General features: G+C 37.2%; 7 protein-coding genes and 2 pseudogenes across 7 annotated transcripts; all 9 read right to left on the reverse strand.

Annotated features, from left to right (window-relative positions):
* Positions 1-828: 828 nt before the first annotated feature.
* On the reverse strand, positions 829-5,217 carry LOC108550482 (odorant receptor 4). The gene is made up of 9 exons (XM_017904220.1): positions 4,424-5,217; positions 4,262-4,361; positions 3,679-3,789; positions 3,480-3,613; positions 1,584-1,748; positions 1,399-1,498; positions 1,215-1,323; positions 966-1,123; positions 829-885 (listed from the first exon to the last, which is right to left on the reverse strand). Exons 1-9 carry the CDS (start codon positions 5,215-5,217, stop codon positions 829-831), a joined length of 1,728 nt encoding a protein of 575 aa, XP_017759709.1.
* A 575-nt stretch (positions 5,218-5,792) lies between these two features.
* LOC108550529 (odorant receptor 82a-like) lies at positions 5,793-7,688 on the reverse strand. The gene is made up of 5 exons (XM_017904266.1): positions 6,895-7,688; positions 6,727-6,826; positions 6,168-6,278; positions 5,938-6,088; positions 5,793-5,854 (listed from the first exon to the last, which is right to left on the reverse strand). The coding sequence occupies exons 1-5, from the start codon at positions 7,686-7,688 to the stop codon at positions 5,793-5,795; spliced, it is 1,218 nt and encodes a 405-aa protein (XP_017759755.1).
* Positions 7,689-7,921: 233 nt separating this feature from the next.
* LOC108550483 (odorant receptor 22c-like) lies at positions 7,922-10,465 on the reverse strand. Its single transcript, XM_017904221.1, has 6 exons — positions 9,669-10,465; positions 9,501-9,600; positions 9,065-9,175; positions 8,834-8,993; positions 8,714-8,756; positions 7,922-8,057 (listed from the first exon to the last, which is right to left on the reverse strand). The coding sequence occupies exons 1-6, from the start codon at positions 10,463-10,465 to the stop codon at positions 7,922-7,924; spliced, it is 1,347 nt and encodes a 448-aa protein (XP_017759710.1).
* A 570-nt stretch (positions 10,466-11,035) lies between these two features.
* LOC108550532 (odorant receptor 4-like) lies at positions 11,036-13,708 on the reverse strand. Its single transcript, XM_017904270.1, has 5 exons — positions 12,912-13,708; positions 12,471-12,570; positions 11,640-11,750; positions 11,172-11,327; positions 11,036-11,092 (listed from the first exon to the last, which is right to left on the reverse strand). Exons 1-5 carry the CDS (start codon positions 13,706-13,708, stop codon positions 11,036-11,038), a joined length of 1,221 nt encoding a protein of 406 aa, XP_017759759.1.
* A 2,443-nt stretch (positions 13,709-16,151) lies between these two features.
* On the reverse strand, positions 16,152-18,077 carry LOC108550524 (odorant receptor 4-like). The gene is made up of 5 exons (XM_017904263.1): positions 17,275-18,077; positions 17,107-17,206; positions 16,522-16,632; positions 16,281-16,436; positions 16,152-16,202 (listed from the first exon to the last, which is right to left on the reverse strand). Exons 1-5 carry the CDS (start codon positions 18,075-18,077, stop codon positions 16,152-16,154), a joined length of 1,221 nt encoding a protein of 406 aa, XP_017759752.1.
* A 1,912-nt stretch (positions 18,078-19,989) lies between these two features.
* On the reverse strand, positions 19,990-21,728 carry LOC108550527 (odorant receptor 82a-like; annotated as a pseudogene).
* Positions 21,729-22,441: 713 nt separating this feature from the next.
* Positions 22,442-23,993, reverse strand: LOC108550531 (odorant receptor 46a-like). Its single transcript, XM_017904268.1, has 5 exons — positions 23,191-23,993; positions 23,026-23,125; positions 22,803-22,913; positions 22,570-22,725; positions 22,442-22,492 (listed from the first exon to the last, which is right to left on the reverse strand). Exons 1-5 carry the CDS (start codon positions 23,991-23,993, stop codon positions 22,442-22,444), a joined length of 1,221 nt encoding a protein of 406 aa, XP_017759757.1.
* Positions 23,994-24,514: 521 nt separating this feature from the next.
* Positions 24,515-26,047, reverse strand: LOC108550484 (odorant receptor 4-like). The gene is made up of 5 exons (XM_017904223.1): positions 25,251-26,047; positions 25,082-25,181; positions 24,892-25,002; positions 24,640-24,795; positions 24,515-24,562 (listed from the first exon to the last, which is right to left on the reverse strand). The coding sequence occupies exons 1-5, from the start codon at positions 26,045-26,047 to the stop codon at positions 24,515-24,517; spliced, it is 1,212 nt and encodes a 403-aa protein (XP_017759712.1).
* Positions 26,048-26,344: 297 nt separating this feature from the next.
* Positions 26,345-27,660, reverse strand: LOC108550485 (uncharacterized; annotated as a pseudogene).
* Between the last annotated feature and the right edge of the window lie 191 nt (positions 27,661-27,851).

Raw genomic sequence — 27,851 nt, forward strand, 5'->3', positions numbered from 1 at the left:
GCTCTTAGGTTTCTTTAGACTCGACTCTTGATTAACTGCTCCACGTCATCTTCCGGACTCATTGACTCAAGAGTGATCGTATTGGACCAAGGATATTCCCTTGTTGCTCGAATGGATCACCCTGATCCATTCGTCTGTCAAGGATCGTCTGTCAATCAAAGACGGTGGCGGAGGGACCCCTCTCTTCAGAGTGAAGTGCATGGAGGTCACCTGCATTCAGGTGATAACCAAATCGTTGATAACCTTTCCGAAAAGAAAACTCACTCTGGTCACACCCCGTTTATGGCCCCTTAGCTCGCCATAGGGACCTAAGGGTACCAACGCACGCGAACTTGAAAATAGCCAAATCCAAAGTACTGTCGCCTAACTTTATCAAATTAGGGGTTGAATTGGTCTCGTGCCCGGGAACACTCGAGGCAATAAACAAGGAGTTTTCTAAAAGTATACAATGACTACACCGCGAAAATAGAAATTTACAATCGTCGAATTGGTCTGGCACTTGTGCGGACTCGACCGTTAGAAAACCGTAACGGAGTCTTCGAGAGCTGCTTTTGTTCCTTGATGAAACACTTGTCCGTCCGAAATACTCTTCGCATTTTCTCACAATCATGCACCCACACCGTTCCATTTTCACAGAAACGAAACTTAATCTGTTTTGACAGAGCGTATTTATTATGGACTTAATTTTTACCTACGCAAACTTTCATCATTTTAAAGCGATCTACGTTTCCTTCTTGTTTTGTAACAACTTTCATCAACCTTTAATAGCTTATTTCTAGATTTCAACAAACCATTTACGTACCTTATAACACGAATATAACTATAAATTTATTCCACAATGAGAGTGCGCAGTAAACTCAAATATGCCAGCCCCGATTTTAATACCTGTAACAGAAGAGCTTTGATTATAACACGAATTGTATAATTTAAGGTAATGAATGAGTAGATAGATGTGTATTATTTACGCTACAGAAGCTGGCTAAAGATAATTCGACCAGCTTTCCGGCTGTTAATTTTAAAGAAGAGTTCGAAATGACGAACATCAATATTAGACCCAATGCTTTCTTGTCAGGTAGAAGATACCAATTGATCATATAAGCCGATTCAGCGATACTTCTACACTATGATATCAAAGGAAAGATAAATATTTTATATTCTCCCTAAGTAGAGCGATTTGTGTAATGCAATTTTGCAAGTAGGTAAAATACCTCTTCCAAAAAATAAAATTTCACCAATGTAACACAAAATGAAAATATTGAAAATAAAGGATATAAGCAACGCACAATAGGTCACTGTCCCTATAGTTTCACTTTGCTCCCATTCCTAGAAAACTGAGAGGAAAAAGTGTTAAATATTAATTTTGTTGTTGTAATAATTGGATTAGTATCGTGTTTTCACCGTCAGTAAATAATATCCTAGGAAGCATATATTCATCGTGCAGCCTACAAATTCAACGAAGCATATCTCATTTAGAAGTCTTTCGATTTGAGCTATAAAACTGTAAATCCCTTGTCATTATCAATCATTACGATATAATACTTTCACATAATTTATATCATTTAGATAATCATCGTAACCTGTACCTTAGTATGTGTAAATGGTGTTCCACGATATCGCCCAATCGTTGTTCATACGTACTCGTGTCTTTTTCTTCTGTCTTTCCGTCGATTAGCTTGTCCAATTTCGATATAAGAATTTTAAACTGTCCACAGGCATGCATGACGAATACAGCAGCCAAGCTACAAGCGCTAATAGTGACAGAATATATCACAAAGCCAGCCAAGCACTGCATCAATTGCACGATTTCAAACGAGGGGCTAGTGCGTGGATCGAGGAGACCACGGTAGATCGGGAACGCTTGGGCTCTCACAGTCTCGTTGTCGATGATCACTGTGCGCTTTGAGCACAACGGCATCACGGTGGTATAGAAAAATCCACCGGAATACATAAAACCAGCACACAAGATCGCCAAAGATCGTCCAATTCTAGCACTCTCCTTCATTAAATCTCTCTCTCCTTGGCGCTGTTGCGAACAAAGACGAATCCAGTCATTGCGTATGTTCTCGATGCACTTGCCAATCATGTCTCCACGCGAGACCAAAATGTAATACTTGATTGCTGCCATCACGCAGAAACTGAGCGGACCGATCATTTTGATTTTAGTGTCGAGATCACCCGTTTTGTCGAGCAGAGTGCACAGTGCGCAAGGAATCAGAAGGAAACCTATTAAGAAGCAGCTAATTAACACGAGTATAATGGAATTCATCTTTTCCATCGTGCTTAAGCATAGAGCACGTGGCCAGATGCCGACTGATTTAAGCAACCAACGATTTATCTGGACACTGTACATCCAATCTTGGTCCCATGATTCGGCTGAAAAATTGGTAAGTGCGATCATGATGATACTAACCAGTAGAAAGTGCACGCTGAACTGAAGGTGAGGTAAACGGTAATACATTGATTACTGACGCTCTCGGTATCGCGCATGTGCTACCTCTGCTGTCTTGGTTTGAATAAATAAAATTCGTGCAACTTGTAGCCAGTGCGGTTGAAGTCTCCGCCTAACCACCAGTTGATTCTGTTCTCGGAAAAGTGAGGCATGTGCATACGATAAATGTATTACAGCAAATATGTAATACAGTGAAATTTTAATAAACGTTTTGACTGCTCGTTTAAGTATAAGGAACACTTAGTTGAAAAAAATGAACAATTGCCTTGAAATATAAATTAATTTGAAATTATAAATTTATTCGAAGGTGGAGGACGAGAGGTTTTTAGAGAACAGAGCACTATGTTTCCTGAGTAGAACTTTACTAATGTGCGGGGTGAGGGAGGGGGGGGGGGGGCAGATGCGGGAAACTGGAGGCTACCTTTTTGGGAGGGACCCGTGTTGTTAGAAATGCGCAGGCGGATTGACTCTTTTTCCCTGTTCGTTAGACGTCGCAGTGGTCCGCGCGTCCGCGTGTCATGGGGCCCTGGTTGCAAAGACATAAACCAGGTCCCCATTGACCCGAAACCCTCGATGTCGCGAAAGAGTCGAAAATATATACAAAGGACCTTCGCTTTCCGCATCTGGGATGTGTCCCTACATATTACGCTATAATTTCTGTTATCTCTTGTCAGCAACAATGCATTCACGGATATTGTTGAATCATTTTTCATCAGGCGCATTTTCTACTTTGCCTATTCCACATGATGTAAACGGTACAGACATGTAAGACATGAAAGGAACGATTTTTGTCACATTAATATCATACATATTTGCATAAATCCGAAAAGAATGCAATTTATTGTCGACTCGTATGTTGTGCACATGTACAGTTTACGCCATTGTTACTTGACGTAGCATATTTAAGTATGCGAACACTGTTTTTACTATCTGGAATTTCAAATGACATCATGAATTGTTTGAAAAACTAACGATCCTTTTTTCAGCAACAGAAATAATAAAACGTACATTACCGAAGGTGTAGACAGACAATGTAATCAATTTTCCGGCAGTAATTTTAATTTCCATGCTAGATCGTGAAATGATCATAACGAGATTCAAGATCTCTTTGTCAGGCAATTGGTACCAATTCGTCATGTAAACTATATCACCAACTTTCTTACACTGTCAGTAATTCGGCCACAGTTAATTAATTATAATACCAGATTATGGCATTGTATGTTTATTACCTGTTCTGATAGTAATTCACCGATGTAACATACTAAAAATATGTTAAAAGTCATAGATACAGCTACCAAAGCATATGTAACCAAATTTTGAATATTATGTTCAGACCATTCCTAGGGAAAAATAAACGTTTCCAATTAGATCGATCACAGATGATTAGATTATAGAATATATGCTTTTGCCACAAGTGATGAACTTATCGGAATAACTTGAAATAAATGGGTATCTACAATAATTCGACTGTACAATTACGTGATTTACGGAAAATTTTTTGGGTTACGAATAAGAAACTCGTCAACGTGATATCGGATAAATTACATTTAACGTAAGACACGCACACGAACAAGCAAACGTTCAAATTTAATTAATAAATTTGCCAATAATTCCGATTAATCGCTAAAATAAGTTATTCAGATATTATAGGGAGCAATAGCAAAAGCTTTACGTTATACAATAATAATCTCATATACAGTAGAAAATATATTATAAATATAGCTATTGTGTTTGAACTCTTGTAGAAGCAATTTTTCTTTTGCTTAATAGACACTTAAAATTGTCATGTACAGGTTGTAATGTTCAGCATACCGCAAGCATGTAATAGCTAGGCATGCACATACCCAGCATACACTTGAACGTTTCCATGAAGCATATTCCACTCATCATATGTTCAATGTGTTCTACGAGACTAGAATTAACGAGTTATCAGACAAAGTCAATAAAACATCGAATAATAAAAATAAATGTTACTTGAGGATCCTCAGATGATGATCAACAATTACGCTTATTTTGTGTGTGTGGCTATCCCTCTCTTTATCTGACTGATTCACAAATTCATTGATCCAATTTGTCACCACATTTAGTTGACCAAGCGCATGGCTAGTAACAACAGTAGCAACACTGAAGGCGCCGAGTGCGCTCGAAGTGACGATAAATCCTGAGAGAAATTGTGAGCCCAGAATAATGCCGTATGTTGGATTAGTATCAGTCTGAATTTTATAAGGTGGGCAAGGTAGTCTATATATGCTTATGGTTTCGTTGCCGACTTTAGTGGTATGTTTCAAAGCACCCAATACAATGCAAGTAGAAACGATGCCACTATGCACAAAAGCTGCAGTGAAAGCCGCGATAGATCGGCCAATTTTGGCATTCTTCAACATTATTCTCTGATCTGTGATTCTCGTTATTATTTCCCAATCGGCCTGTATGTGTTCTATGCAACGACGTATTTCATCTTTGCGTAATAATAATGCAGCATAGTTAAATACTCCAACAATCCAATGGGATAGTGGACCAAATGCTTTCAGTTTAAGGTAAAGATCTTCTTTTTCTAGGATGAGGCGAAGTAGAGCAGGAATTATAGTGAACAATGAGATGCACCAACAGATGATAATTGAAATTTGTGAAAGAATTTTTTCATGTCTCGTAGTAGAGGATGATTCGGGCCACGCGCCTATTGGTTTCAAGAACCATCGGTTCAACTGTATGCTGTATTCGCTGAGACTACCAAATTTTTTCGTAACTTCTGCAAGCTCGTCTGCCATCGTGTTCACTCAACAATGTCGCGGAGACAACTGAGTAGTGAGCACGATGCGTTACTCAGCGCTTGCGCGTATTGCGTGAAAGTATACTTCGCGCCGATCGATTAAGAAAAACAGTCACTTTAAATTTTAGCAACGAGTAATGTATGTATATGTACGTTTCAGGTTGCAGAAAGTAGTGGACTCAATTAGACAACGTACGTGCGACGAATCATTATTAAATGCTGATTATTTTCTCGCGACGTTGATCATACAGGTTAACGAAATAAACGTTCCAATTGCTCGTTTCAGTATAAAAAACGCTTAATTAAAAAATGAACAATTGTCTTGGAAGGTTAATTACTTTGAAGTTATAAAGCGATTGCTCTATAATTCCTTGTCATTACCATTGCATTCACGAACATTGTTGAATCATTTTTCATTAGGCGCATTTTCTACTTTGCGTATTCTAATACATCTTACAAAAGGTACAGACGTGTAAGGCATGAAAGGAACGATTCTTCTAATATCAACGTTACACATATTTGTGTAAATCCTAAAGCAATGAAATTTATTATTGACATATATTGAGTACATTTTCAGTTTACATCATTGTTGTTTGTCGTAGGATATTTAAGTATGCGAAAACTGATTTGACTATCTGTAATTGCACATGACGATTTAAATCTTTCTGAGTTTCAATAACTTTTGTTTTAGTTGGAGAACAGAGGGAACATACATTACCGAAAGTGTACACAGACATGGTGACCAACTTTCCGGCCGTGATCTTGACCTCCTTGCTTGATCGTGAAATAATCATTATGAGATTAAGAATGTCTTTATCAGGCAATTCGTACCAATTTGTCATGTAAACTACGTCACCAACTTTCTTGCACTGTTAGCAATTCGATCGGCAAGTGTTAATCATAGCGTTAATTACTTATGCTACAGTATCAAAATACATCGCTCGTCACCTGCTCTGTTAGTATTTCACCAATGTAACATACTAAGAAGATGTTAAATGTCATAGATAGAAATATCATACTATATGCCATCAAGTTCTGAATGTTATGGTCAGACCATTCCTATGAGTAATAAACAAAACACTGTCATCTATGTAATTCATCTTAATGTTCTTTTTATATTTTGCTTTGTGATATTTGAACAACATTGCACACAAATACATTCGTTGCTTGTACAGGTATGACATATTTCTGTTGCAAGAAGTACTACTGCGAAAACAGCTAGAAGTAAGTACTTAGATACGAATAGAAAATTCAACATCTTAATGCGAGGCAAGTTATTTTATAATACACCAAAGATAGTTATAGGTCTACGGAGAAAATTTCAAGTCTCTGGACAAGTATATCCAAATTTATTAAATGATTATCGTGTAAAAAATATAATTCCATGATTATCGATTGCAATCGTTAAAGTTATTTTATACCGTTTTTAATATAATTATATCGTTTTCTCAAAAGCTCAATGGACCTATAAAATTGTCACATACACTTTTTAATACATTTAGCATACCGCGAGAATCAAATAGCTAGGCATGCACATACCCAGCGTACACTTGAACGTTTCCATCATGCATATTAGACACAGCATATGCTCGATGCGGGCTATGAAACTGCAGATGACGTGTAATTAGAAAAATTCCCTAAAACGTAAGAATAAAATGATGAGAATTACCGTTACCTTAAAATTCGTAGATGATGTTCAACGATTACATCTATCTCGTTAACGCAGCTGTCCTTGGACTGATTTCTTGGGTAATTTACGAATTCGTTAATCCACATGTTTATGACATTCAATTGCCCAAGGGCATGATTAGCAAACGTGGCGTTAAGGCTAAACGCAGCGACAGCGCTTGAACTGACGATAAATCCTGACAGAAATTGCGTAGCGAGGACGATACTGTGTGTCGGATTAGTATAAATAGGTAGTTTGTAGGGCGGACAAGGGACAGAATATACAGCCACGGTTTCGTTGCCGATTTTAACAGACTGTTTAAATATTCCCAGCATCACGCAGTAGCAGAAAACGCCACCTTGCATGAAGCCCGCGCAGAAACCGGTAATATAGCGGCCCACTTTCGCGTACCTCAACATCACTTGTTGGTCCTTCGGCCTTGCTACGATTTTCCAGTCGGCTTGTACGTGTTCTATGCAAGAACGTATATCATTTTTATGTAATAGTAAGACAACGTAATTGATACCTCCGATAAGCCAGTGACTTATAGGTCCAAGCATTTTTAATTTTAGATAGATATCTTCGTCTTCGAAGATAATACGGAGTATTGAAGGGATTATGGTAAATAATGAGAAGCATGAACAAATGACAACTAAAATTTTCGACATGATCTTTTCTCTCGCAGTGGAAGATGACGATGACCATGCGCCAATCGGTTTTAAAATCCATCGATTCAACTGTATGCTGTATTCGCTAAGGCTACCAAATTTTTTCGCGACTGCAACTAGCTCGTCTGTCATCGTGTTCTCTCAGCAATGTCGCGAAAACAACTGATTCGGGAGTACCTTATCAAGCGCTTGCGCGTATTACGCACTACATGAAAGTATACTTCGCGCCGATCGATTGAGCAAGTCAGTCAGTCTAACTTTGAGCAACGACTAATGCATCTACATGTACGTTCAAAGTTGCAGTGACGAGGATTAATTTACAATTTGAGGAAAAAAATGTAGTTACTTCGAAGTTGTTTGACAATTCATATTTCTTCATATTCATATTCATATGCCATTCTTCTGATTGTCATACTGGAAGATAAAGCTGGCCATGCAGCAATTGGTTTTAATATCCATCGGTCCAACTGTATCCTGTATTCACTGGGGCTAATGAAACAACTGTATTAAGAAGTGAGTGTATTGCGTTATCCATTACCAGCAACGGCAAATTCGTTTGTGCCCGTATTGGATTAGGGGCTGTAAACGACACAAAACCCTTCATCTTATATTTACACTATTACGATGCGTGTTTTGCTTGAGGAAAGCCATGTCTTTTTGTTATTTTTAGTCCCAAGTTTGAGTGCTTTTATTTTGTATTTATTTTGTATTTATTTTACAGGTACCTTCGTGAGAAGACTGAGGATAGCACGATGGAAATGGATTTATTTCCTTCCAAGGACGTTGAGCGAGAATTATCATTGAACTTAATCGTTTCTCGAGTAAGTAAAATTATTTAACTGTATTTTTGTGAAACGTGTATGAAAAATTATAATATAAATATCATTTTCTCCAATGTTAAATTTTATTAATATCCGTTGCATTTGGAAAAACAGAAGCAATTAAATTCAATACTAATCATCTCGGCACATATACGTATATACTTCTCGACAATCAAACGAATGGATCATCGTACTCGTGGCTTTGTACGTCATAGTGAGGGCGTATAAAAGGTAAAAACGATACTTCTCGTATTATGAATTTTACACAAATTCTTCTAAACTGTAAACCTCTGAATTTTATTATTAGAATACGTATTTGATACACGTGCAGTTTACATTACTTGACGTAACATATTTAAGTATGCAAAAACTGTTTTTACTGCCTGAAATTGTACATAATTCCGTGAATATTTCGAGTAATATTAATATCTTTCTAAGTAAGCGAATTAAATGAACGTACATTACCGAAAGTGAGCACAGACATGGTTATCAATTTCCCAGAAGTCAGTTTAACTTCCGTGCCAGAGCGTAAAATGATCATCATCAGATTAAGGATATCTTTATCCGGCAACTGATACCAATTTGTCATATAAATCACGTCACCAACTTTCTTACACTTTTAGCAAGTTAGCATATGAGTATTGATCGTAATTGCATTTGAGGGTTACTTTGTTGCGTGTTCATTACCTGTTTAGTTAGTATTTCACCAGTGTAACATAGCAAAAAGATGTTGAATGTCATAGATATAAATATTATGGTATATTTCACTGTATTCGGAATATTATGTTCCGACCATTCCTAAAACAAAAAGTAATAAACATTTTTAGTCAGATCGGTACTTCGTGACATTTACATTAATGTCGCGTTATATATATATATTTGTGTATATATATATATATGCTTTCGTTAAAATACACTTAGTAAGTCAATTGGAAAAATACACAATTGCAGTTATAGGTCTACATAGCGAAATACAAGTTTCCAATACACATATTCAAATTTAATGGATATATACATTATGATTAACGAATGAAAGAATCAACTTAATTCTATTTAGAGGTTTTGTTTTTGCTCGGTAGACTTATAAAATTATCATACACAGCTTTTAATATTTCCAGCGTACCGCAAGGATCAAATAGCAAGGTAAGCACATACCCAGCATAGATTTAAACATTTCCAGAAGGTAGATTTGATTCATCATACGTTCAATGCGTGATATAAGACTGTAGTTAACGCGTGGTTAGAACAATTTTCTGAAATATCAGAACAGAAATTTATAAATAAACGTTACCTTAAAATTCGCGAATGATGTTCAACGATTACACCTATTACATTAATATTGGTATTTTTATTATGATTTGAAGTCTGATTTACGAATTCGCTGATCCACGTCATCATCACGTTTAATTGGCCAAAAGCATGGCTTGTTAAAGTGGCAACCAAAGTAAAGAAACCAGATGCGTTTGCAGATAGAATAATCGCTGATAGAAACTGGGTGGTAAAGATTATACTGTGCGTTGGATTGGTATGAATTGGGAGTTTATAAACTGGACAAGGTAGAGAATATGTGATTATAGTCTCATTTCTCACTTTCATGGTCTGTTTGAAGGTACCTGATATAATACAGAAACCAAGAATGGCACCGAATGTAAATTCCGCGCAAATACTGGCAATATAGCGACCAAGTTTCGCTGCTTTGAACATGACCCGTTGATCCTTCACTCTCGTTATGATTTTCCAGTCAGCTCGTACATGCTCTATGCAAAAGCATATGTCGTCTTTATGTAGCAATAATATAACGTAATTGAAAGTCCCGGTACACCAGAATATTACTGGACCAATCGCTTTTAATTTTATGTATATATCTTCTTTTTCGAGGATCATGTGAAGTAAGCCAGAGATCATTGTGAACAACAAAATACACCAACAGATAATAATTACAATTTGCGTCACAATCTTTTCTTTCCTTGTAGCGGAAGATGAGGTAGGCCAGGCGCCTATTGGCTTCAAAATCCATCGATTTAATCGTATGTAGTATTCACTGAGACTACCAAATTTTTCCACCATTGTTACAAGCTCGTCTGTCATGTTTTCTTATCAAGGTCGCGGAAACAATTGAACTGTAGATTCGGTGCTCTGTGTTTTCCAACGTTTGCGCATAATTCTTCAATGGATGTGCGTCGATCGATTTGTCTACAAACTTTCTCAGGTTATTAGCAACAGCAAATGCACCTCTCTGCATTTTAAATCACTGACAATAATAATACGAACTGGACAATCTTTTCTTAGTACTGTGAAGCTTACGAGATAGACACTTGTAATACCTGAATTACAATTTGGAAGCATGGTATGTACCGTATAAGGTAGTGTCGTATCAGCAATTATTGAATTAGGGTAAATATATTTTCATGTAACAGGCGTTCCAACTTTTTCCGATAAAGAATGAATGAACAAAAGCAACTGGATTTCAAACTGTTATAACGGGGCATGTCATATATGCATTTTCACGCGCAAATACACACACGCAAGCATGCGTACAATTTTCATTGTCATAACACATATTCATAAAAGGTGGAACATTCGACTTTTCACAAATTTCTTTCCATTGAAAAAACTGTAAAATTTATTACGAAGATACATAATCGGTACAAGTGCAGTTTACATTATTGTCGTTTGACGCAGCATGTTTAAATATGTAAAAACGGTTTTTACTACCTGCAATTGCAAATGACGTTATGAACCTTAATGTCTACTGGTAATATTTCTTTCATGCAGGCGAAATGAAGATACGTACATTACCAAAGGTGTAGACAGACGTGTTAATCAATTTTCCGGCAGTTATTTTAACCTCCACGCCGGAACGTGAAATAATCATGATCAGATTAAGGATATCTTTCTCAGGCAACTGGTACCATTTCGTCGTGTAAATTATGTCACCAATCTTTTTGCACTGTCAGCAATGATAACGACTCATGAGTGTCAATGATACCGTGCATTAACCCTTTGCACTCGAGAGGTGACTTTTAGTCACCATTTCATAAAATTTGGAAGATCTATATTAATTAATATATCAAATTAAATGTAACGAAACAGTGTGCGACGTATTGAAGTCAAATAATTATACAATTCTCTATTTACTGCTTAAAAAAGTATCGTCAGTTTTTTAGTAGAGAATCTTTCAATTCCTACTCTTCTTTAGCCAAGAAATCGTCGAGTGCAAAGGATTAATTATTACAAGCTTACGATATTGTACGTTCAGTACCTTTTCAGTTATCGTTTCGCCAATATAACATACTAAAAATATGTTGGAAATCATAGATACAAGTATCATAATGTACACAACCGCGTTCTGAACGTTTACGTTAGGCCACTCCTAAGACGAAACAAGCATTTCCAATTAGATCTGTTACATATATTTCTAGATCAATCTTAAGTCTGTTACTTCAATATACTTTTGTTAGAATTAATATACTCGTTAAAGCAACTTTAAATAGTATATCCTGTAAGAATATATAAGATTAGGCGAGCTCCGGTTACCGATAAGGCGGCGTGAGCGAGGAGCACGTAGCAGTGATAACCGGAGTCTCAAATCGAAGCGACGATCCGCTTGATCCGCGATCAATGAACAAAGAAGGCTCGTCCTTAAAAGGGTAGGTCGAGAAGCGTGCGGGGACAGTGCTTAGACAGTTCTTTGAGAGGAGTTATTGAGAGACAGTTTACGGGAAAGACGAGAGCTCGTTATTACTCATAACGAAGAGAAAAATATCGAATCGGCCACCGAGAGTTAGACTCGTGACTTAGCCCTCCCGTAGTAAACACCTTAAAATCAATACATAATAATATTTATACTTTTCGCTATAACAATAATAATTGCTTGGTTCTAAAGTACTCGCTACTAGTCATATTAATGGAAATTATGTGAATAAAAGGTATGGATCTACGGAGCAGAAGCAAAAAGTTAATAAACGTATATTTAATCATTAACGTACGGATCATGTTGTTCGATTTGCAACTTAATTCGTCGAGAAATCGTTTTCCCTGCTCGGTAGATGTAAAAAATTATCATACACACTTTTTAATACGTTTAGCGTACCACTAGCACGTAATAGCCAGGCAAGCACATACCCACCATACATTTTAATATTTCCATGAAGCACGTCGTAGTCATCGTACGTTCAATACGTGCTATCAAACTGCAAATATATTATTAAAATCGGTGAAATATTAAAAGGAAAGTATGTGAGAAGAGTCTTTATTTGGACAGCGCCACCCTGCATAAAGATCTATACTGCTTCGAGGAAGCAGTCAGCCTATCAGGCTCCGAAGCAGGACCGAGTGACGCAATGGGTCCTCATAGAGCCTATAAAACCCTGGCTCAAGGGTTTAACATAACACTCTATCGGTAATTCACCATCACGCATCTCGCCGGACTCAAGCCTCCGCGCATTTGTACAGAATAAAATATAATTTAAGTTTAAAGTCAAATCTTTATAAACCTCGATCGTTTTACCACAAGTATAAAAATAAATATTACCTAAGAATTCTCAAATGATGTTCAACAATTACGCTTATTCTGTTAATACAGTCATTTTTGTTCCAACCTCTTGGTCGATTTACAAATTCGTTGATCCATACCGTCATCACGTTCAATTGTCCTACAGCATGGCTGGAGAAGGTGATAGCAAGACTAAAAGCAGCAGTGGCACTTGAACTCGCGACAAATCCCGATAAAAATTGGATAATGAAGATGATAGTGTGTGTCAAGTTGGTATCAACTGGGATTTTATAGACTGGACAAGGTAAAGCGTGTTTGCTTATGGTCTCGTTGCCAATTTCGATGATTTCTTTGGTCGATCCTGCTACGATACAGTAGCAGAAAACGCCACCTTGCAGAAAGCCCGCGGAGAGACTAGCAACGTAGCGACCGAGCTTTGCGTGCTTTAACATCACTAGTTGATTTTCCGGCCGCGTTATGATAGTCCAATCGGTTTTTACGTGTTTTATGCAATAACGAATATCATCTTTACGTAAGAGCAGAACAGCATAGTTGTACCCTCCGACGAACCAATGGCTTAAAGGACCAAGCGTCTTCAGTTTACGATAAGCATTTTCCTTTTCAAGGATGATGCGAAGTAAATTGGGAATTATGGTGAATAATGAAAAGCACCAACAAATGACAACTAAAATTTGCGATACGATCTTTTCAGTCCTCGTAGCAGAAGATGAGACGGGCCAAACGCCTATTGATTTTAAAATCCATCGATTCAACTGTTTGCTGTATTCGCTGAGGTTGCGAAACTTTTCTTTGACTGCTAAAAGTTCGTTTTTCATCGTCTGCCCTCAACAACGTTGCGGAAACGACTGACTTGAGTCTTCTGTATGCCGCGTAACCCAACCCTTTCGGTACTACCGTCGCCTGTAGGCGGCATCCACGGATGCTATCACCGCACCGCCTAAAATCGGCAGTTATGGCAGGTTATGTGGATATGATTACTCTCTATAGTACGCATTACTTTACTGTCTTCTGTTTAAAATTCTGGCTGCTCGAATTATTCCATTATATATGTTAATCCGTGTGTTGGAAGAATTTATTTCAATGAATTTTTTGATGAAGAATTATTTGAATTTGTTATTTATTATGTTGTACTGTTAGTTTTGTCATTTATTATATTATACTATTCGTTTTGTTATTTACTATGTTATACTATTAGTTTTATTATTTATTTTAATTTTGTGATATTGGAACAAATTATTTATATCAATGCCATTTACTTTAATTAATATACTGTGAAGAAATAAATATGATTTTAAAACGTTAAGCGTCAAGCCTGTTTTGTTTCCCTTTCCGTCTGGTCCGCGAAATAAGATTCTGTCAAAATCTGCTTTCGGCCGAGGATTGATTTAGGTTGTCGCGCTTTCGCGACTGACGCTGCCGTACAGCACAGCCGCTCCTACGGAAAACTTGCCCGGCCCACGAACATACTACCGCGGCCAACTGCTTTATATCGAAAGGGTTTTAAATGACGTGCACCGATCGATTCGTTCATTCAGTTGCTGTGACTATTAGCAGCGACAAGTGCACCTATCCCCGCCATTTGTATTTCTCAATTGTGCTTGCATCGAGTCTACAATGTGCCAAAAATAGAGCAATAAAGATTAAATTTGATTTCTTCAGGATCGCGAAATGCTCGGTAGAAGTATTTCCAATGGTTTGGAACTTGTGTATATCGGTTCAATAGCAGGAGTTAGCGAGGAAATGTAAGAATAATCTGTTCAGATTAGCTTACAAAAGCTGCAATATGCTACACCGATGTTCATAGATATGTTGACATTAATTGTTCGTGTTATTTTTGATTTTTGATTTTTGATTTTCAGTTATTAGTCTAGTCCTTTAGTTTGTACTTTACTCCTAAGTCTCTTTTAGCTCGTAATAAATATATGTAGGAATTGTTTGGTGGCAGCAAAATATATGTAGGAATTGATAGGTGGTAGATAATAAAAATATGATATATTGTGAGCTAATCTAAGACCTATTCTAGACGCTACGACCTTTCACACTGATTATCGCTCAATGAACTCTTCCCAAAGAGCTGCTCCCAATGAACTGTGTCCTCAGAACTCCATCTTCAGAATTGCTCGTTTCATGCCCATGCACCTTTATGCGCTCGAGGTCCGGGGTTAGTCCTTGCACTCTTCTTTCATACTCTCTTTCTCAATCACGCTTTTCTTACGCACTCCTCACAGCCTTGCCCTCAGTGGATCACGTAGTCCAAACATTCAGACGCATTCCTAAACTTCCACTCTTCATATGCAATCGATACTTCCATAAACATCCCGTCCACACGATCCTTGCGCGCGTTCACTCATTTTTCCGCACGCACTCGCCAAACCCAAAACCGCTGTTTATTATCCTCTATTTTCAGGGAAGGGCCCAAGCATTCCCACGCGCTTTACAGTCATACCTAGACAAAAGATACTGTCACAGACGGTGACCTCATGCCCTAATCACGGCTCGCTCACCATGCCTACATATATATTGCAATAAAATGCCAATCAAAAGTATCTCTACATAAATACGCTAAAAAGCTATATTTATATATCGTTTATGTTGAAAATAAGATACGTCTTAACGTATCGAATATAGAAAAATTAATCTGTCAAGAGAAATAGATATATCTTTAAATTGTGCGCCGAAGAGGTTCCGGGAACGCGTCAAGTGTTTATTTCACACGTTAGATAAGAATTAGGGGACCAGGACGAGCTGCAATCGCATACCCTTTTTCTTCACTCTAGTTTTCACTCTCTACGCGAACAGTCAGAATATTTGAGATATACCTTCCTTAGGAGAGAATAAAGATAATTATAAAATACAGATAGTTATTTCTTTTTACAGATAATTCTAACAGTTTATTGCAGGAAAGATTCTAATGAAACAGTGTCTTTGCTCTTGGGTAACTCTTTTATTCTCTCAGTAAACTGGTCGGCTAGTGCCCCAAAAACGCGTCCGTAGGCTCTTCGGTTGATTGTGAGCTCCGGTCCCATCTGTGGCTGTTGTCCTTGGGCCCGCCGGAAGGCAATGGCGACGGAGAGGGGACACGCCCTATAAAACAGCGAGGGATTCGTTTTTGGGGCACTAGCCGACCAGCGTACTGAGAGCATAAAAGAATTATCTTAATTAGAATTAAGAGTAAAGCCACTGTTTTGCTAAAATCTTATCTACATCGTATTTAAAATTTGACACTTTTTCCTATGAATACTATAAGCGTGCAATAGGTCATGTTATATGGCGCAACAGGTTTAAATACGCAAATGCAGTTTTCATTACCTGGAATAGCAATGTGTTTCGCATTTATATATTAATAATTGATAAACAAATATATACGTAAATAACTGAATGACTTACATCGCCGAAGGTGTATATAGACATGTGGATTAGCTTGCCAGCAGTGATTTCAATGACCAAGCTGGATCTCAGAATTATTTGAATCAAATCGAGTATATCCTTGTAAGGCAAGTAGTACCAGTTTGTCATATAAACGACTTCACCAATCTTTTTACACTGTCAGAATACTCACAAATAAATGTTCATACCTTGAATTAATTTAAGAAAGACAGGTTACATTATGTGACAGTATATTTGTTACCTTTTCTGTTAATATATCACCGATATAACATATTATAAAAATGTTGAAAATCATGGACATAAGTACTATAAAGTATGAGGCCAGGTTTTGAATATTGCGTTCGTGCCATTCCTGAAAAATATATAATATACTTTCGATTAAATAAATTATTACGGGTTCTGAAATAAGAAGTTTGCATAATATTGCTTGCATATATAGAAATATTAAACGAATTTTTCTAATATCTAACATCTAATATCTAATATCTTTAATTTCTAATATCTAATAGACGAGAATGTCCTTCACATTACGAGATTAACACTTTGACTGCCACGCCGAAATCGCATGTTTCCCTCAGGACGCCACGGGATTGCACCGCTAGATGCAAGATTTGTTCTAATATGTTTTTCATGTTCTAATCAAAATTTTTAATTATTCAATGGAGCACTTTTTATTTCAAAGTATTTTCTAATTAGCGGTTATATTGAAAATACGCTAACCGTGGCCGGTCATATATAACCAACGTGGCAGTCAAGGTGTTAACTATAAAAACGCGTGAAAACGAATATATCTGTGTACATTTTGTTAGATCTGAGCAGGACGTACCGTAAGGATGTAATATCCAAGCATGCATATGTTGATTGTACATTCGAATAGTTCCATGAAACATATCCTATTCATTATGTTTTCGATACCTGCTATAAAACTGCACTTAATATGCACTTAGAAATATTTGCCACAATATCAGAATGGGAGACAAAATTGAAATCTTACCGTAAAACCCTGAGGTGATGTTGAACAATGTCACCTATTTTGTTGAAACCAACGTTCTTGTTATCAACCTTTGACTGATTGACAAATTCGTTGATCCATATCATGACAACATTCAGTTGGCCGCAGGCATGAGCTGCGAAGACAGCGGCAATGCTTACAGAGCCAACGGCGGTTGAGTTTACGATAAATCCAGACACGAATTGTGAAGCAAGAACGATCTCGTTCGTCGGGCTTGTATCGACTGGAATTAAGTTCTTATAAGCCGCACAGGGTAATTTATGGACGATTCTAGTTTCGTTTCCGGCTATAATGGTTTCCGTGGCGATTCCCGTCACAACGCAGTAGATTAAGACGCCACCTTGCACGAAAGCAGCACAAAAACCAGCAACGTAGCGCCCTATTTTCGCATACATCATCATCACTTTCTGATCGTTTATCCTCGTTACGATCTGCCAATCGGTTTGCATGTGTTGTATGCAATCGTGTATTTCCTTGCCTTGCATTAATAACGTGGTGTAATTGATTCCTCCGAAAAACCAATGGCTCAACGGAGCGAAAATCTTTAGTCTCTTACCGATAGTTTCGTCTTCGAGAATGATATGGAATAAACCGGGAATTGCGGTGAAAAATACGAAACCATAGCATGAAACGTTTAAAAGAAATGAAATAATTCTTTCGCGTTTTGAACTTGACGATGATAGAGGCCAGGCCCCTATTGGCTTTAAAAACCATCGGTTCAATTGCAAGCTGTACTCGTTAAGACTACGAGTTGTCTTCTGCTTTTCCACAGATCCCCTTGACATGATCACCCAACGATATCTCGAGAATGACTGAATTGAGTATTTTATCAGAATGAAAACACGACTCGTGTCGTAAAACGCGTGCGCGTACTTCTTCGCACGAATATGCTTGAATCGATTCGCAAGTAGTATACTATTACAAGTTGATTATAGCTATCGTGTGAACTGACTGTCATCTGTCTGCAACTTTTCAAAACATCTGCAGTTGTCCCTGTCCGAAATATCGTGAAATTCGTGAGCCAGCTGGCGGCGTATTTGGAAATGTGAAATGTGCCGAAGATATTCGGAAATTAAGGTATATGGAAATTAAGTTCCTCAAATGTTGGGTCAAATTTAATCGTTATTTTTGTCTTCAATATTTATATTATCGCTTAAAAAGTACGATGAATATTTAATATACGAGAGTTTACGAGAGCAGCGTTTGCGTAAAAATTATTCCTTAAGCGACAACCGAGGATAGATTTATCTCGATCTTCTGCGGATCGAAGGTTTGCTACACGAAGTTGCACGGTAGCAAAAAATCATGTCGATTTGAAAGATATGTCACGTTTTCGTCTTTCAGAGTTGACAAGAATCGAGGTATTTAAAAGATGGATAAGGTGGCAGATTAGAATTCGTGGCAGCAAAAATGTGAAATTTATGATTTACATCTTAGTATATTACAGGCTATTCCCGGGAGAAAAGGTGAAAAATTTCGACTTTGTATTAAATTACAATTCAAGGACTATGATTTTATAAAAATAGGCTGCAGTATATGGGGTAATGTTTATATCTTAAGTTACAAGTTTATACGTTGATTTCGTAATAATACATTTCGTCACGTCACTTGTCCCAGTAGATTTAAATACGCGAAAGCAGTTTTTCGTGCCTGAAATAGTAATTGTTTTCACAAAGAAAGGCAGGTATGTGCAGATATAGATAGTCGCACGACTTATATCGCCAAATGTATATATGGACATGTGAACCAGTTTCCTGGCTGTGATTTTAATAGCCGAATTGGATCTTGAAATGATGAAAATTAAATCGAAGATATTTTTATCAGGTAAATAATACCAGTTCGTTATGTAAATTACTTCACCGATCTTTTTACACTGTTTGGAATGTAAGATTTCGAATGAATTACATTTAAGTTACGAAATTATGTTATCTCGTACTACATAACATACTGTAAAAATGTTGGAAATCATGGATGTAAGTATCATGAAATACGTAATCAGATTTCGGATATCGTGATCCGCCTATTCCTCAAAAGAGTAAATATAAACCTGCTAAAATGAAATGAAGGTTTCTCTCAACTATTCTACGTCGACCGATTCGTCTAATCAGTCGCCACAACTTGTTGCAACAGTGCGCAGGTAAACGCTTATAAACGGCCATAAGCTGTTAACAGCTGTCATGCGACTTGCAATGTCTTCGGGTTGAAACCATTCGCGAGGTGTATTGCATTAATTTGGAAGATGGTAAATTCGATCAAACGTCGTGGTATTTAATAGTGCGAATAATCCTGCTGCAGTTACGTTTCCGGAATATCGTACAAGGGTAAATTTTCGTCTTCGTTTCACATTGTCATTTGAAAAGAGTTGTAAATAATTGTTATACCGGAAATTATGCATATTCAGTACAGTCAATTGCAACGATCGAAAATAGAATAGTTGACATAGTATATTACAAATTAATATTGTGGAATAAGATTAGTATATGACAATGGAAAATTATAGTCCGGTTTAAGGTTGCATCTATCATCGAGGAATTAATTGCAACTTTCATTTCGTTAATGTTAATGCAAATATTACAAATGTTATTATTACAAAGGCTAGTGTCATCAAAGTGCGTATAATTCTACAGTCAGCGAATACAAATTCTAAATAGTACTATTGCTAATCTTTGTGTTAAATTCGAGACGTATAATATTTTGTTACGACACCTGATTCAACAGATTCAAATACGTGAAAGCGGTTCTTATAACCTGGAATAACAATGGATTTCCTGAAGATATACGAATACGTAAAAATATAAATATCGAGCAGACATACATCACCGAATGCGTGGATCGACGTATTAAAAAACTTTCCGGCAGTGATTTCGACCAATACACTCGATCGCGTAATGATCAAAATTAAGTCAAGAATATCTTTCCCAGGTAAATAATACCAATTTGTCATGTAAACCACTTCGCCGACTCTCTTGCTCTGTTAAAAATTCGTTCAATTAATGCTAACTATTATTTTAACACATTACATCATTGTATATTAGACACTGGTACCTGTTCCGTCAAATTATCACCGATATAACATATTATAAAAATGTTAACCGTTTGAGTGCCACGGGTCATTATTGTTTCCCAATCGATATTTGCCAAGCGGCGCGATAGCGCTTCTCATATTCCGCGTTCACCAACCGAGCGCGCTGATTGTCAGCTTCGCAGCTCAGAGCGCTGGCACTTTTGGACACAAAATAGAAGAAGCGCGATCGCGATCGCGCCGCTTGGCACTCAAACGGTTAAAGCAGATGGAAACGAGCAACATAAAATAAATAACCAAATTTTTGATATCGCGTTCTGCCCATTCTTACAACATGTAAGAATGAAAATGTAAAAATTGAACAGTGCGGGAGAAGATTTGTACAAACATAACAATACAAATTTTTAATAGAATAGAAGCTTTATTTTTATGTCAAATATGAGCTTTTTAGTATTCCCTGTTACGATGTGATAGCCCAGTAGACATACATGGAGAGTACGTCTACCTAATTCTAAGAAGCATATCCCATTCATTGTTTCTTCGATGTTAGATATGAAGCTACCATTAAAACAAACCATTATCATAAAAATATCTTGGAAAATATATGAAGAACGTAGGACTCATAACTAAAAGCTCTCAGATGTTGCTCAACGATCATTCCTATTTGTTTAAAAGGAGCAATTCTACCCTGCTTCTTTGGCTCATTCACGAATTCTGTAATCCACAGCATAACCACGGACAATTGACTACACGCGTGTGCACCTAGAACAGTCGCAAGGCTGAAAATTCCTACTGTACTAGAATTTACGATGAATGCTGACAAACATTGTACGAGGAGAACGATCTCATTCGTAGGATTGCTATTCACGTCTATTAGTTTCGTGTATACCGCACATGGTATCCGATGCACGGACCTCGTCTCATTGCCCACTAGAACCTCCTCTGTACTCAATGCTGTCTGAAAGGAAAAGCACAGGACACCACCTTGCATGAAGGCCGCACAAGAAGCTGTCACATAGCGACCGAATTTTGCGTCCTTTAGCATCAACTGTTGGTCCTTTTTCCTTGTTACCATTCGACAGTCGGCTTCCATCTGCGCTACACAGTCACGCATATCTTTGCCTCGAAATAAGAGAACGGTATAGTTGACACTGCCAACAAACCAGTGACCGATAGGTACAACCAGCTTTATCTTCGCGACGGAGCCTTCCTCTTCCAGGAATCAGTAAAGCACAAAAGGAATTAGCGTGAATAGTAAAAAATTGTAGCAGACGATGATTCAAATGATCGAAGAGATTCGTTCGACTGTCGTGGTCGTGGAAAGAGCGGGCCAGGCACCTATCGGTTTCAGAAACCAGCGATTCAACTGCAGACTGTAGTCGCTGTGACTATAGACATTGGTTTCTACAGCCATGAATTTAGCAAACAACGTGACTACTCATCAAAGCTACGAACGCAACAGAACAAAGAGTATTTTGCATGGCATGTGCCAGTAAAGCAGATTGTTTAACTCTTGCGCAGATTTGTTTGAAGAACTTTACAGCGATCGATCTGTCTAGCCGCTGTAATTTGCAGATATGAACTCAGTGGCATACGATATTTCTACGTTGTCGGATTAAAGCTGTATGAATCATGGAACGTTCATGCAAAAGAGTTGTGTGATGCTGTTTGATGATACAACTTATTCGAAGGATGGTAAGGTTCACATGATTAATTATCTAAACACTTAGAAGGCGACGTGGAATTCAGACCTAGAGAAGGTAGGTTGCCATAATAGTTATATATGTATGTACACCTGCATGGTGACAACATTTGCCATGTTTCTCGTGATATGACAATGCATTTATGAAAATACTAATTTCCCTACGTAGTTTCGTAGTTAATATTAGTTTCTCAGGATTAATTAGTTTGTATACTTTTTATCGTATTATTATAATTATAATTGGAATATATAGAGGACCAACAAAAAATCTTGGAAGAAGCTTAATAATAAAATATAAATATTAATGTTATCACATTTTTTTTTTTTATTCCCAATTCCACAAACTGATCTCTGGATCAGACTGAATATAATTATGTTCATCATAAATGAATGTAAGTAATGAACTAGTTAAAGTTTCGCAATTGTTATGAAACTTGACAAAGTAAATTTAAATACGCGAAGGCACATCTTATGACCTGGAATAACAGGTATTTCTATGGGTTCTACAATGAAAGATGATTACCTGGAAATATGAGTAATTAATCTGACTTACTTCACTGAACGTGTAAACAGACATATGAATTATCTTCCCAGCAGTGATTTGGACAACCACTCGCGATCGTGCGATGACTAAAACCAAGTCAAGGATATCCTTTCCCGGTAAATAGTACCAATTTGTCATATAAACCACGTCGCCAACCATTTTGCTCTGTAAAAATTCATACGGTTAACAGTGATTACGAATATAATCTATGAGATGATCGAGTAATAATAAGAAACAAGTACCCGTTCCGATAAAATTTCACCAATATAACATATTATAAAAATGTTGAAAGAAATTGAAAAGAGCAACATAAAATAGATAATCAGATTTTGAACGTCATGCTCAGCCCATTCCTAGAAAATATAGAGAGTATTAAACAAGTAAATACAGAATAAATTCTTTCATGATTATAACAAACTAAAAAATACAAATAAAATAGAATTTTCTTGCTTGCAACACGTATACCGTTATAATATAGTAGCTTAGGATACATATGTGAATAGTACATCTGGATAATTCCAAGAAATATATCCGATTCATCATTTGCTCGATATAAGAAATGAAGCTGGAATTAAAACTTAATATAAACGTGTTGCAAAATATGTAACAAAGATATAAAAGGAACCATACCTCAATGCTCTCAGATGATGCTCAACGATCATTCCCAGTTGTTTAAAAGGAGCAATTTTGCCCTGCTCCTTTGGCTCATTTATAAATTCCGTGATCCACAGCATAACAACGGACAACTGGCCACACGCGTGTGCACATAGTACAGCTGCAATACCAAAAACTCCTACAGTACTAGAATTCACGATGAATCCCGACAAGCATTCTACCAGAAGAACGATCTCGTTCATGGGGCTGGCATTAACATCTACTAGTTTCGTGTATACCGGGCATGGTATCTGATGCACGTACTTAGTGTCGTTGCCCACTTGAATCACCTTCGTACTAAACGCCGTCAATAAGCAAAAGCACAGAACACCACTCTGCATGAAGATCGCGCAAGAAAGAACTACATAGCGGCCAAACTTCGCATTCTTTTGCATAAGCTGCTGATCTTTTACCCTTGTCATCATTTGCCAGTCCGCCTCCATGTGTTCCACACAGTAACGAATATCTCTACCTCGCAGTAACAGAACAGTATAATTGATACTACCAACGAACCAGTGACCCACAGGTCCAACTAGTTTCATTTTTACAACGAAATCTTTCTCTTCCAGGATCAGGTAAAGTATACAAGGAATTACGGTGGCGAGTAAAAGGCTGTAACAAATGACGATTAAAATAAATGAAACAATTCGTTCGAGATTGCTGGTTGTGGGAAAAAATGGCCAAGCTCCTATAGGCTCTAAAAACCAACGGTTCAGCTGAAGATTATAATTAGCACGATTATCGCGATTGGTTTCTGTAGCTAGAAAGTTGTTCGTCATTGTGATTACTCGTCGAAGTTGTGAATTCAACTGAACCAAAGATACCTTACATGGCGTATGCCACTACACCGGATTTCCTAACGCTTGCGCGGATAAAATCTGAAAAACTGAACGCCGATCGATTTGTCTAGTAACTACAACTTGTTGCTGACGGTAAACACAGTTGCATATAGTAAATTGATATCGACAAACTGTTATAGTACGCACTGGAAAGTAGTGAAAGTTTTAGTGCTGCTTATTAAACAGAATTGATAGTTTAAATATTTAGAAAGTTACATAGAAGCCAGAGCAAGGAGATGTAACTTTCTATACATAAACTGTGACGTGATTTTATTTCTCATAACAACATTTTTGAACACATTATTTTTTTTCATATAACTTCGAATTTAATAAATTGCAGTCATATTTGTCAAATTTAACAAATTCCTTGTATTTCACAAATATTCTATAACACACACATAATATTCTGAATATATCATTTAACCCTACAAATTTAAACATCAATTACTTCATGAATTTGGTCACATTTGACGCACCAGGTTCAAGTACGCGAAACCGGTTTTCACCACCTGAAAGAACAGAGTATTTCTTGAGGACAAATGAATGCAAATGAATGCAAATAAATGTAAATATCAAGCACACTTACATCTCCAAACAGGTAAACGGACATACGAAATAATCTTCCAGCAGTGATATGTACCACAACACTTGATCGCGAGATGATCAAAATCAAATCAAGGATACTTTTTTCAGGTAAATAATACCAATTTGTCATATAAACCGCTTCGCCAACTTTTTTACTCTGTCAAAGATTTATTAGATCAGTACTCAGCGCGACTTTAATGCTGTATATTCATTACTGTATTTACATCACTTGACATTAAAGAATTTCTGATACCTTTTCCGACAAGATTTCACCCATATAACATAATATAAATATGTTGAATAAGATCGTAACGAGCATCAGAAAGTGGAAAGTCAAATTTTGGAAATCATGATTATTCCACTCCTACAGAAGGTGTCATAGAATAGAATTTGATTTAAAAGAAAGTTAGGCACACGATATTAACAAATTATTTGGTATGTACCATAAGAATACAGTAACTAAGTATGCATATATCCATCGTACATCTAAATAATTCTAAAAAATATATTTTATTCATCGCGTTCTCGATCGACGATATAAAGCTGTAACAAATAAAAAATATGATCGTAAAGATCGCTGTCAAAGGTATGAAAGCAGAATACTGATATTACTTCAGCGTTCTGAAATGCTGTTCCACGATCACTCCTATTTCTTTACGACTTCCTGCTATCATGCCTCTAGAATTGTTCACATATTCGGTGATCCATAGCGCGACTAAGCTTAGCTGGCTACACGCATGAGCAGCCAATACAGCTGAAAGACTAAAAATCCCAATAGTACTGGAATTTGCAATAACGAACGCAAATATCTGTATGAAGAGGACAATTTCATTCGTTGGACTTTCGTCGGTATTTACAAGCTCCTTGTACACCGCGCAAGGTAGCGTGTGTATGATCTTGGTCTCATTGCCCACTTGGATTTCCTCCGTGGAAAGCGCTATCATGAAGAAATAGCACAAAACGCTAAATTGGAAGAAGATCGCACACAAAATCGTTACGTAGCGGCCAAATCTTGCGTTTCTCAGCATCAGTTGCTGATCCGACTCCATTGTCACCATTTGCCAGTCAGCTTGTACGTGTTCCACGCAGTGACGTACCTCTTTACTCCGTACCAACAGAACGGTGTAATTGACGCAACTAACGATCCAATGATTCACGGGGCCAAGCGTTTTTATTCTCAGGTAGAAATTGTCATCTACCAGGATCATTTGGAGTAAACTGGGGATTATGGCGAGCAGCACGAATCCGTAACACAGGATATTTAAAGTAACCGAAACGATTCTTTCTAGTCGCTGTGTAGTAGGAGAGAGAGGCCAGACACCGATTGGTTTTAGGAACCATCTGTTTAGTTGAAGACTGTAGTCACCGATGTTCTTGGTACTCGCACCAATGGTCAATACCTCGTTCATCGTTATTGAATGAAGTAGCTATCGAAACTGAGGAGGCACCGAATCGTGTACCAGTAACAGGTGCATAAAACCGATACTACGCTTGCGTAATTTTTTTACGTGTTGCGTTCATTGATCGACTTATTTAGTCGGTAGAATATTGTTCAAAAGGAGGAAGCCAATAATTTAGATGCGATAGAAGTTGTAAAACATAGCCGTGTGAGATGAACAGTATATATGTAAGCGAGAATTCCGTGTAATTTTGAATTAGATATTTTGAAACTTTTTAAGTGTATGCATGAACGTACTGCGTGTTTTTTAGCAAGTTTGTGTGGTATTCTTGGGATTGTGCACAAGTATTTGCCCATTTATTATTGTGTGCTAAATAATTATAATCGAAAGTCAGTAAAGAATAGTGATCGAAATTTTGTAATATTGTCAATATTTCCGTATCAAATTCTATAATTTTATGAAAACAAAGGCATGTGAGTAATGAATTTGTTTGAACGAGTAAAAAATATATTGAGCAACCCATACTTGAATACACTCGCGTATTGCTAAAGAATCATTCGCGTTTCCTTTTAAGAAAGCAATTTCGTCCTGCATCTTTGAATGATTTACAAATTGTTCAATCCACAGCATAACCAAATATAATTGACCACACGCGTACACACAGAGAACAGCTGCAATATTAAAAATTCCTTCTGTACTAGAATTCATAATGAATCCCAACATGTATTGTACGTCAAGAACGATTTTGTTTATAGGGGGCTGACATTGATATCTACGATTATCGTGTATACAAGACATGGTATTTGACCTCGTATCTTTGCCTAATTAGATCACCTCCGTACTAAACGCTGTCAAAATGCAAAAACAGAGAACACCACTCTGCACGAAGACCGCGCAAGAAAGTGCTACATAGAGGCCAAACTTCGCATTCTTTTGCATAAGCTGCTGATCTTTTACCCTTGCTATCATTCGTCAGTTCGCTTCCATGTGTTTCACACAGTAACGAATATCTCTATCTCGCAGTAACAGAACAATATAATTGATACTACCAACGAACCAGTGACCCACACACGTCCAACTAGTTTCATTTTTACAACCAAACCTTTCTTTTCCAGGATAAGGTGAAGTATACAAGGAATTACGGTGGCGAGTAAAATAAAAGGAACGATTAGTTTAAGTCCCGTGGATGCGGGGAAAGATAGTGAAGCACGTATAGGCCTGAAAAACCAACGGTTCAACTGGAGACTATAGCGACTGCTGCTACCGAGATTGGTTTCTGTAGTTACGAATTTATTCGTGACTGGGATTATTTATCGAAGTTGTGGATACATCTGAATCAAGGATACCTTACATATCCAATGCCTCTATATCAGGTTGTCTAACACTAGCGCAGATTAAGTCTGAAGAATTGGCCGCCAGCCAACTTTTCTAGGCCCTACAACTTGCTACAGAGGGTGAATGCAGTTGAATACGGTACAATAGTTTTGATATTGTCAAATTCTCATTATAGGAATACGGAAGTAGCGGAGGTTTCAGTGCTGCTAATTAAACAGAATTGATTGCATAAATATTTATAAAGTTACGTAAAAGGGATGCATCTTTATATACTTACATTGTGTCATGATTTTCTATTTCTTACCATAATGTACTTTGAAATACAGGTAACCCTCCTATAACACGGTAGATAGGTTCTTAGAAAATTCCGTGTTGTGTGAAACCGTGTTGTATGAGACCCAGAGCCAGTACAAAAAGGGGGATTACGTTCCGAAAACTTACTAAAAACAAATTTTTTTTTAGTTCTACATAAACAACT

Source organism: Eufriesea mexicana, unplaced genomic scaffold (assembly GCF_001483705.2).
Source record: "Eufriesea mexicana isolate 0111107269 unplaced genomic scaffold, ASM148370v2 scaffold2792, whole genome shotgun sequence".
Lineage (NCBI taxonomy): Eukaryota > Metazoa > Arthropoda > Insecta > Hymenoptera > Apidae > Eufriesea > Eufriesea mexicana.

Coding starts and splice junctions, on each gene's coding strand:
- LOC108550482 (XM_017904220.1), bottom strand. CDS start 5,217: ATGGCAGACGAGCTTGCAGAAGTTACGAAAAAATTTGGTAGTCTCAGC. Junction 1,499..1,583: donor CACCATTTACACATACTAAG/GTACAGGTTACG, acceptor AGGGATTTACAG/TTTTATAGCTCAAATCGAAA. Junction 886..965: donor CTTTAGCCAGCTTCTGTAGC/GTAAATAATACA, acceptor CTTCTGTTACAG/GTATTAAAATCGGGGCTGGC.
- LOC108550529 (XM_017904266.1), bottom strand. CDS start 7,688: ATGACAGACGAGCTAGTTGCAGTCGCGAAAAAATTTGGTAGCCTTAGC. Junction 6,279..6,726: donor CTAGCTATTTGATTCTCGCG/GTATGCTAAATG, acceptor TATTACTCATAG/GAATGGTCTGACCATAACAT. Junction 6,089..6,167: donor GTGAAATACTAACAGAGCAG/GTGACGAGCGAT, acceptor AATTGCTAACAG/TGCAAGAAAGTTGGTGACGT.
- LOC108550483 (XM_017904221.1), bottom strand. CDS start 10,465: ATGACAGACGAGCTTGTAACAATGGTGGAAAAATTTGGTAGTCTCAGT. Junction 9,601..9,668: donor CATCATTCGCGAATTTTAAG/GTAACGTTTATT, acceptor CGTTAACTACAG/TCTTATATCACGCATTGAAC. Junction 8,994..9,064: donor GTGAAATACTAACTAAACAG/GTAATGAACACG, acceptor ACTTGCTAAAAG/TGTAAGAAAGTTGGTGACGT.
- LOC108550532 (XM_017904270.1), bottom strand. CDS start 13,708: ATGAAAAACGAACTTTTAGCAGTCAAAGAAAAGTTTCGCAACCTCAGC. Junction 11,751..12,470: donor CTGGCTATTACGTGCTAGTG/GTACGCTAAACG, acceptor GTTTCGTCTTAG/GAGTGGCCTAACGTAAACGT. Junction 11,328..11,639: donor GCGAAACGATAACTGAAAAG/GTACTGAACGTA, acceptor CATTGCTGACAG/TGCAAAAAGATTGGTGACAT.
- LOC108550524 (XM_017904263.1), bottom strand. CDS start 18,077: ATGTCAAGGGGATCTGTGGAAAAGCAGAAGACAACTCGTAGTCTTAAC. Junction 17,207..17,274: donor CATCACCTCAGGGTTTTACG/GTAAGATTTCAA, acceptor TATTAAGTGCAG/TTTTATAGCAGGTATCGAAA. Junction 16,437..16,521: donor GTGATATATTAACAGAAAAG/GTAACAAATATA, acceptor GTATTCTGACAG/TGTAAAAAGATTGGTGAAGT.
- LOC108550531 (XM_017904268.1), bottom strand. CDS start 23,993: ATGACGAACAACTTTCTAGCTACAGAAACCAATCGCGATAATCGTGCT. Junction 23,126..23,190: donor CATCATCTGAGAGCATTGAG/GTATGGTTCCTT, acceptor TTTTAATTCCAG/CTTCATTTCTTATATCGAGC. Junction 22,493..22,569: donor CTGTTTACACGTTCAGTGAA/GTAAGTCAGATT, acceptor CTGTTATTCCAG/GTCATAAGATGTGCCTTCGC.
- LOC108550484 (XM_017904223.1), bottom strand. CDS start 26,047: ATGAACGAGGTATTGACCATTGGTGCGAGTACCAAGAACATCGGTGAC. Junction 25,003..25,081: donor TTAGTTACTGTATTCTTATG/GTACATACCAAA, acceptor CACCTTCTGTAG/GAGTGGAATAATCATGATTT. Junction 24,563..24,639: donor CCGTTTACCTGTTTGGAGAT/GTAAGTGTGCTT, acceptor CTGTTCTTTCAG/GTGGTGAAAACCGGTTTCGC.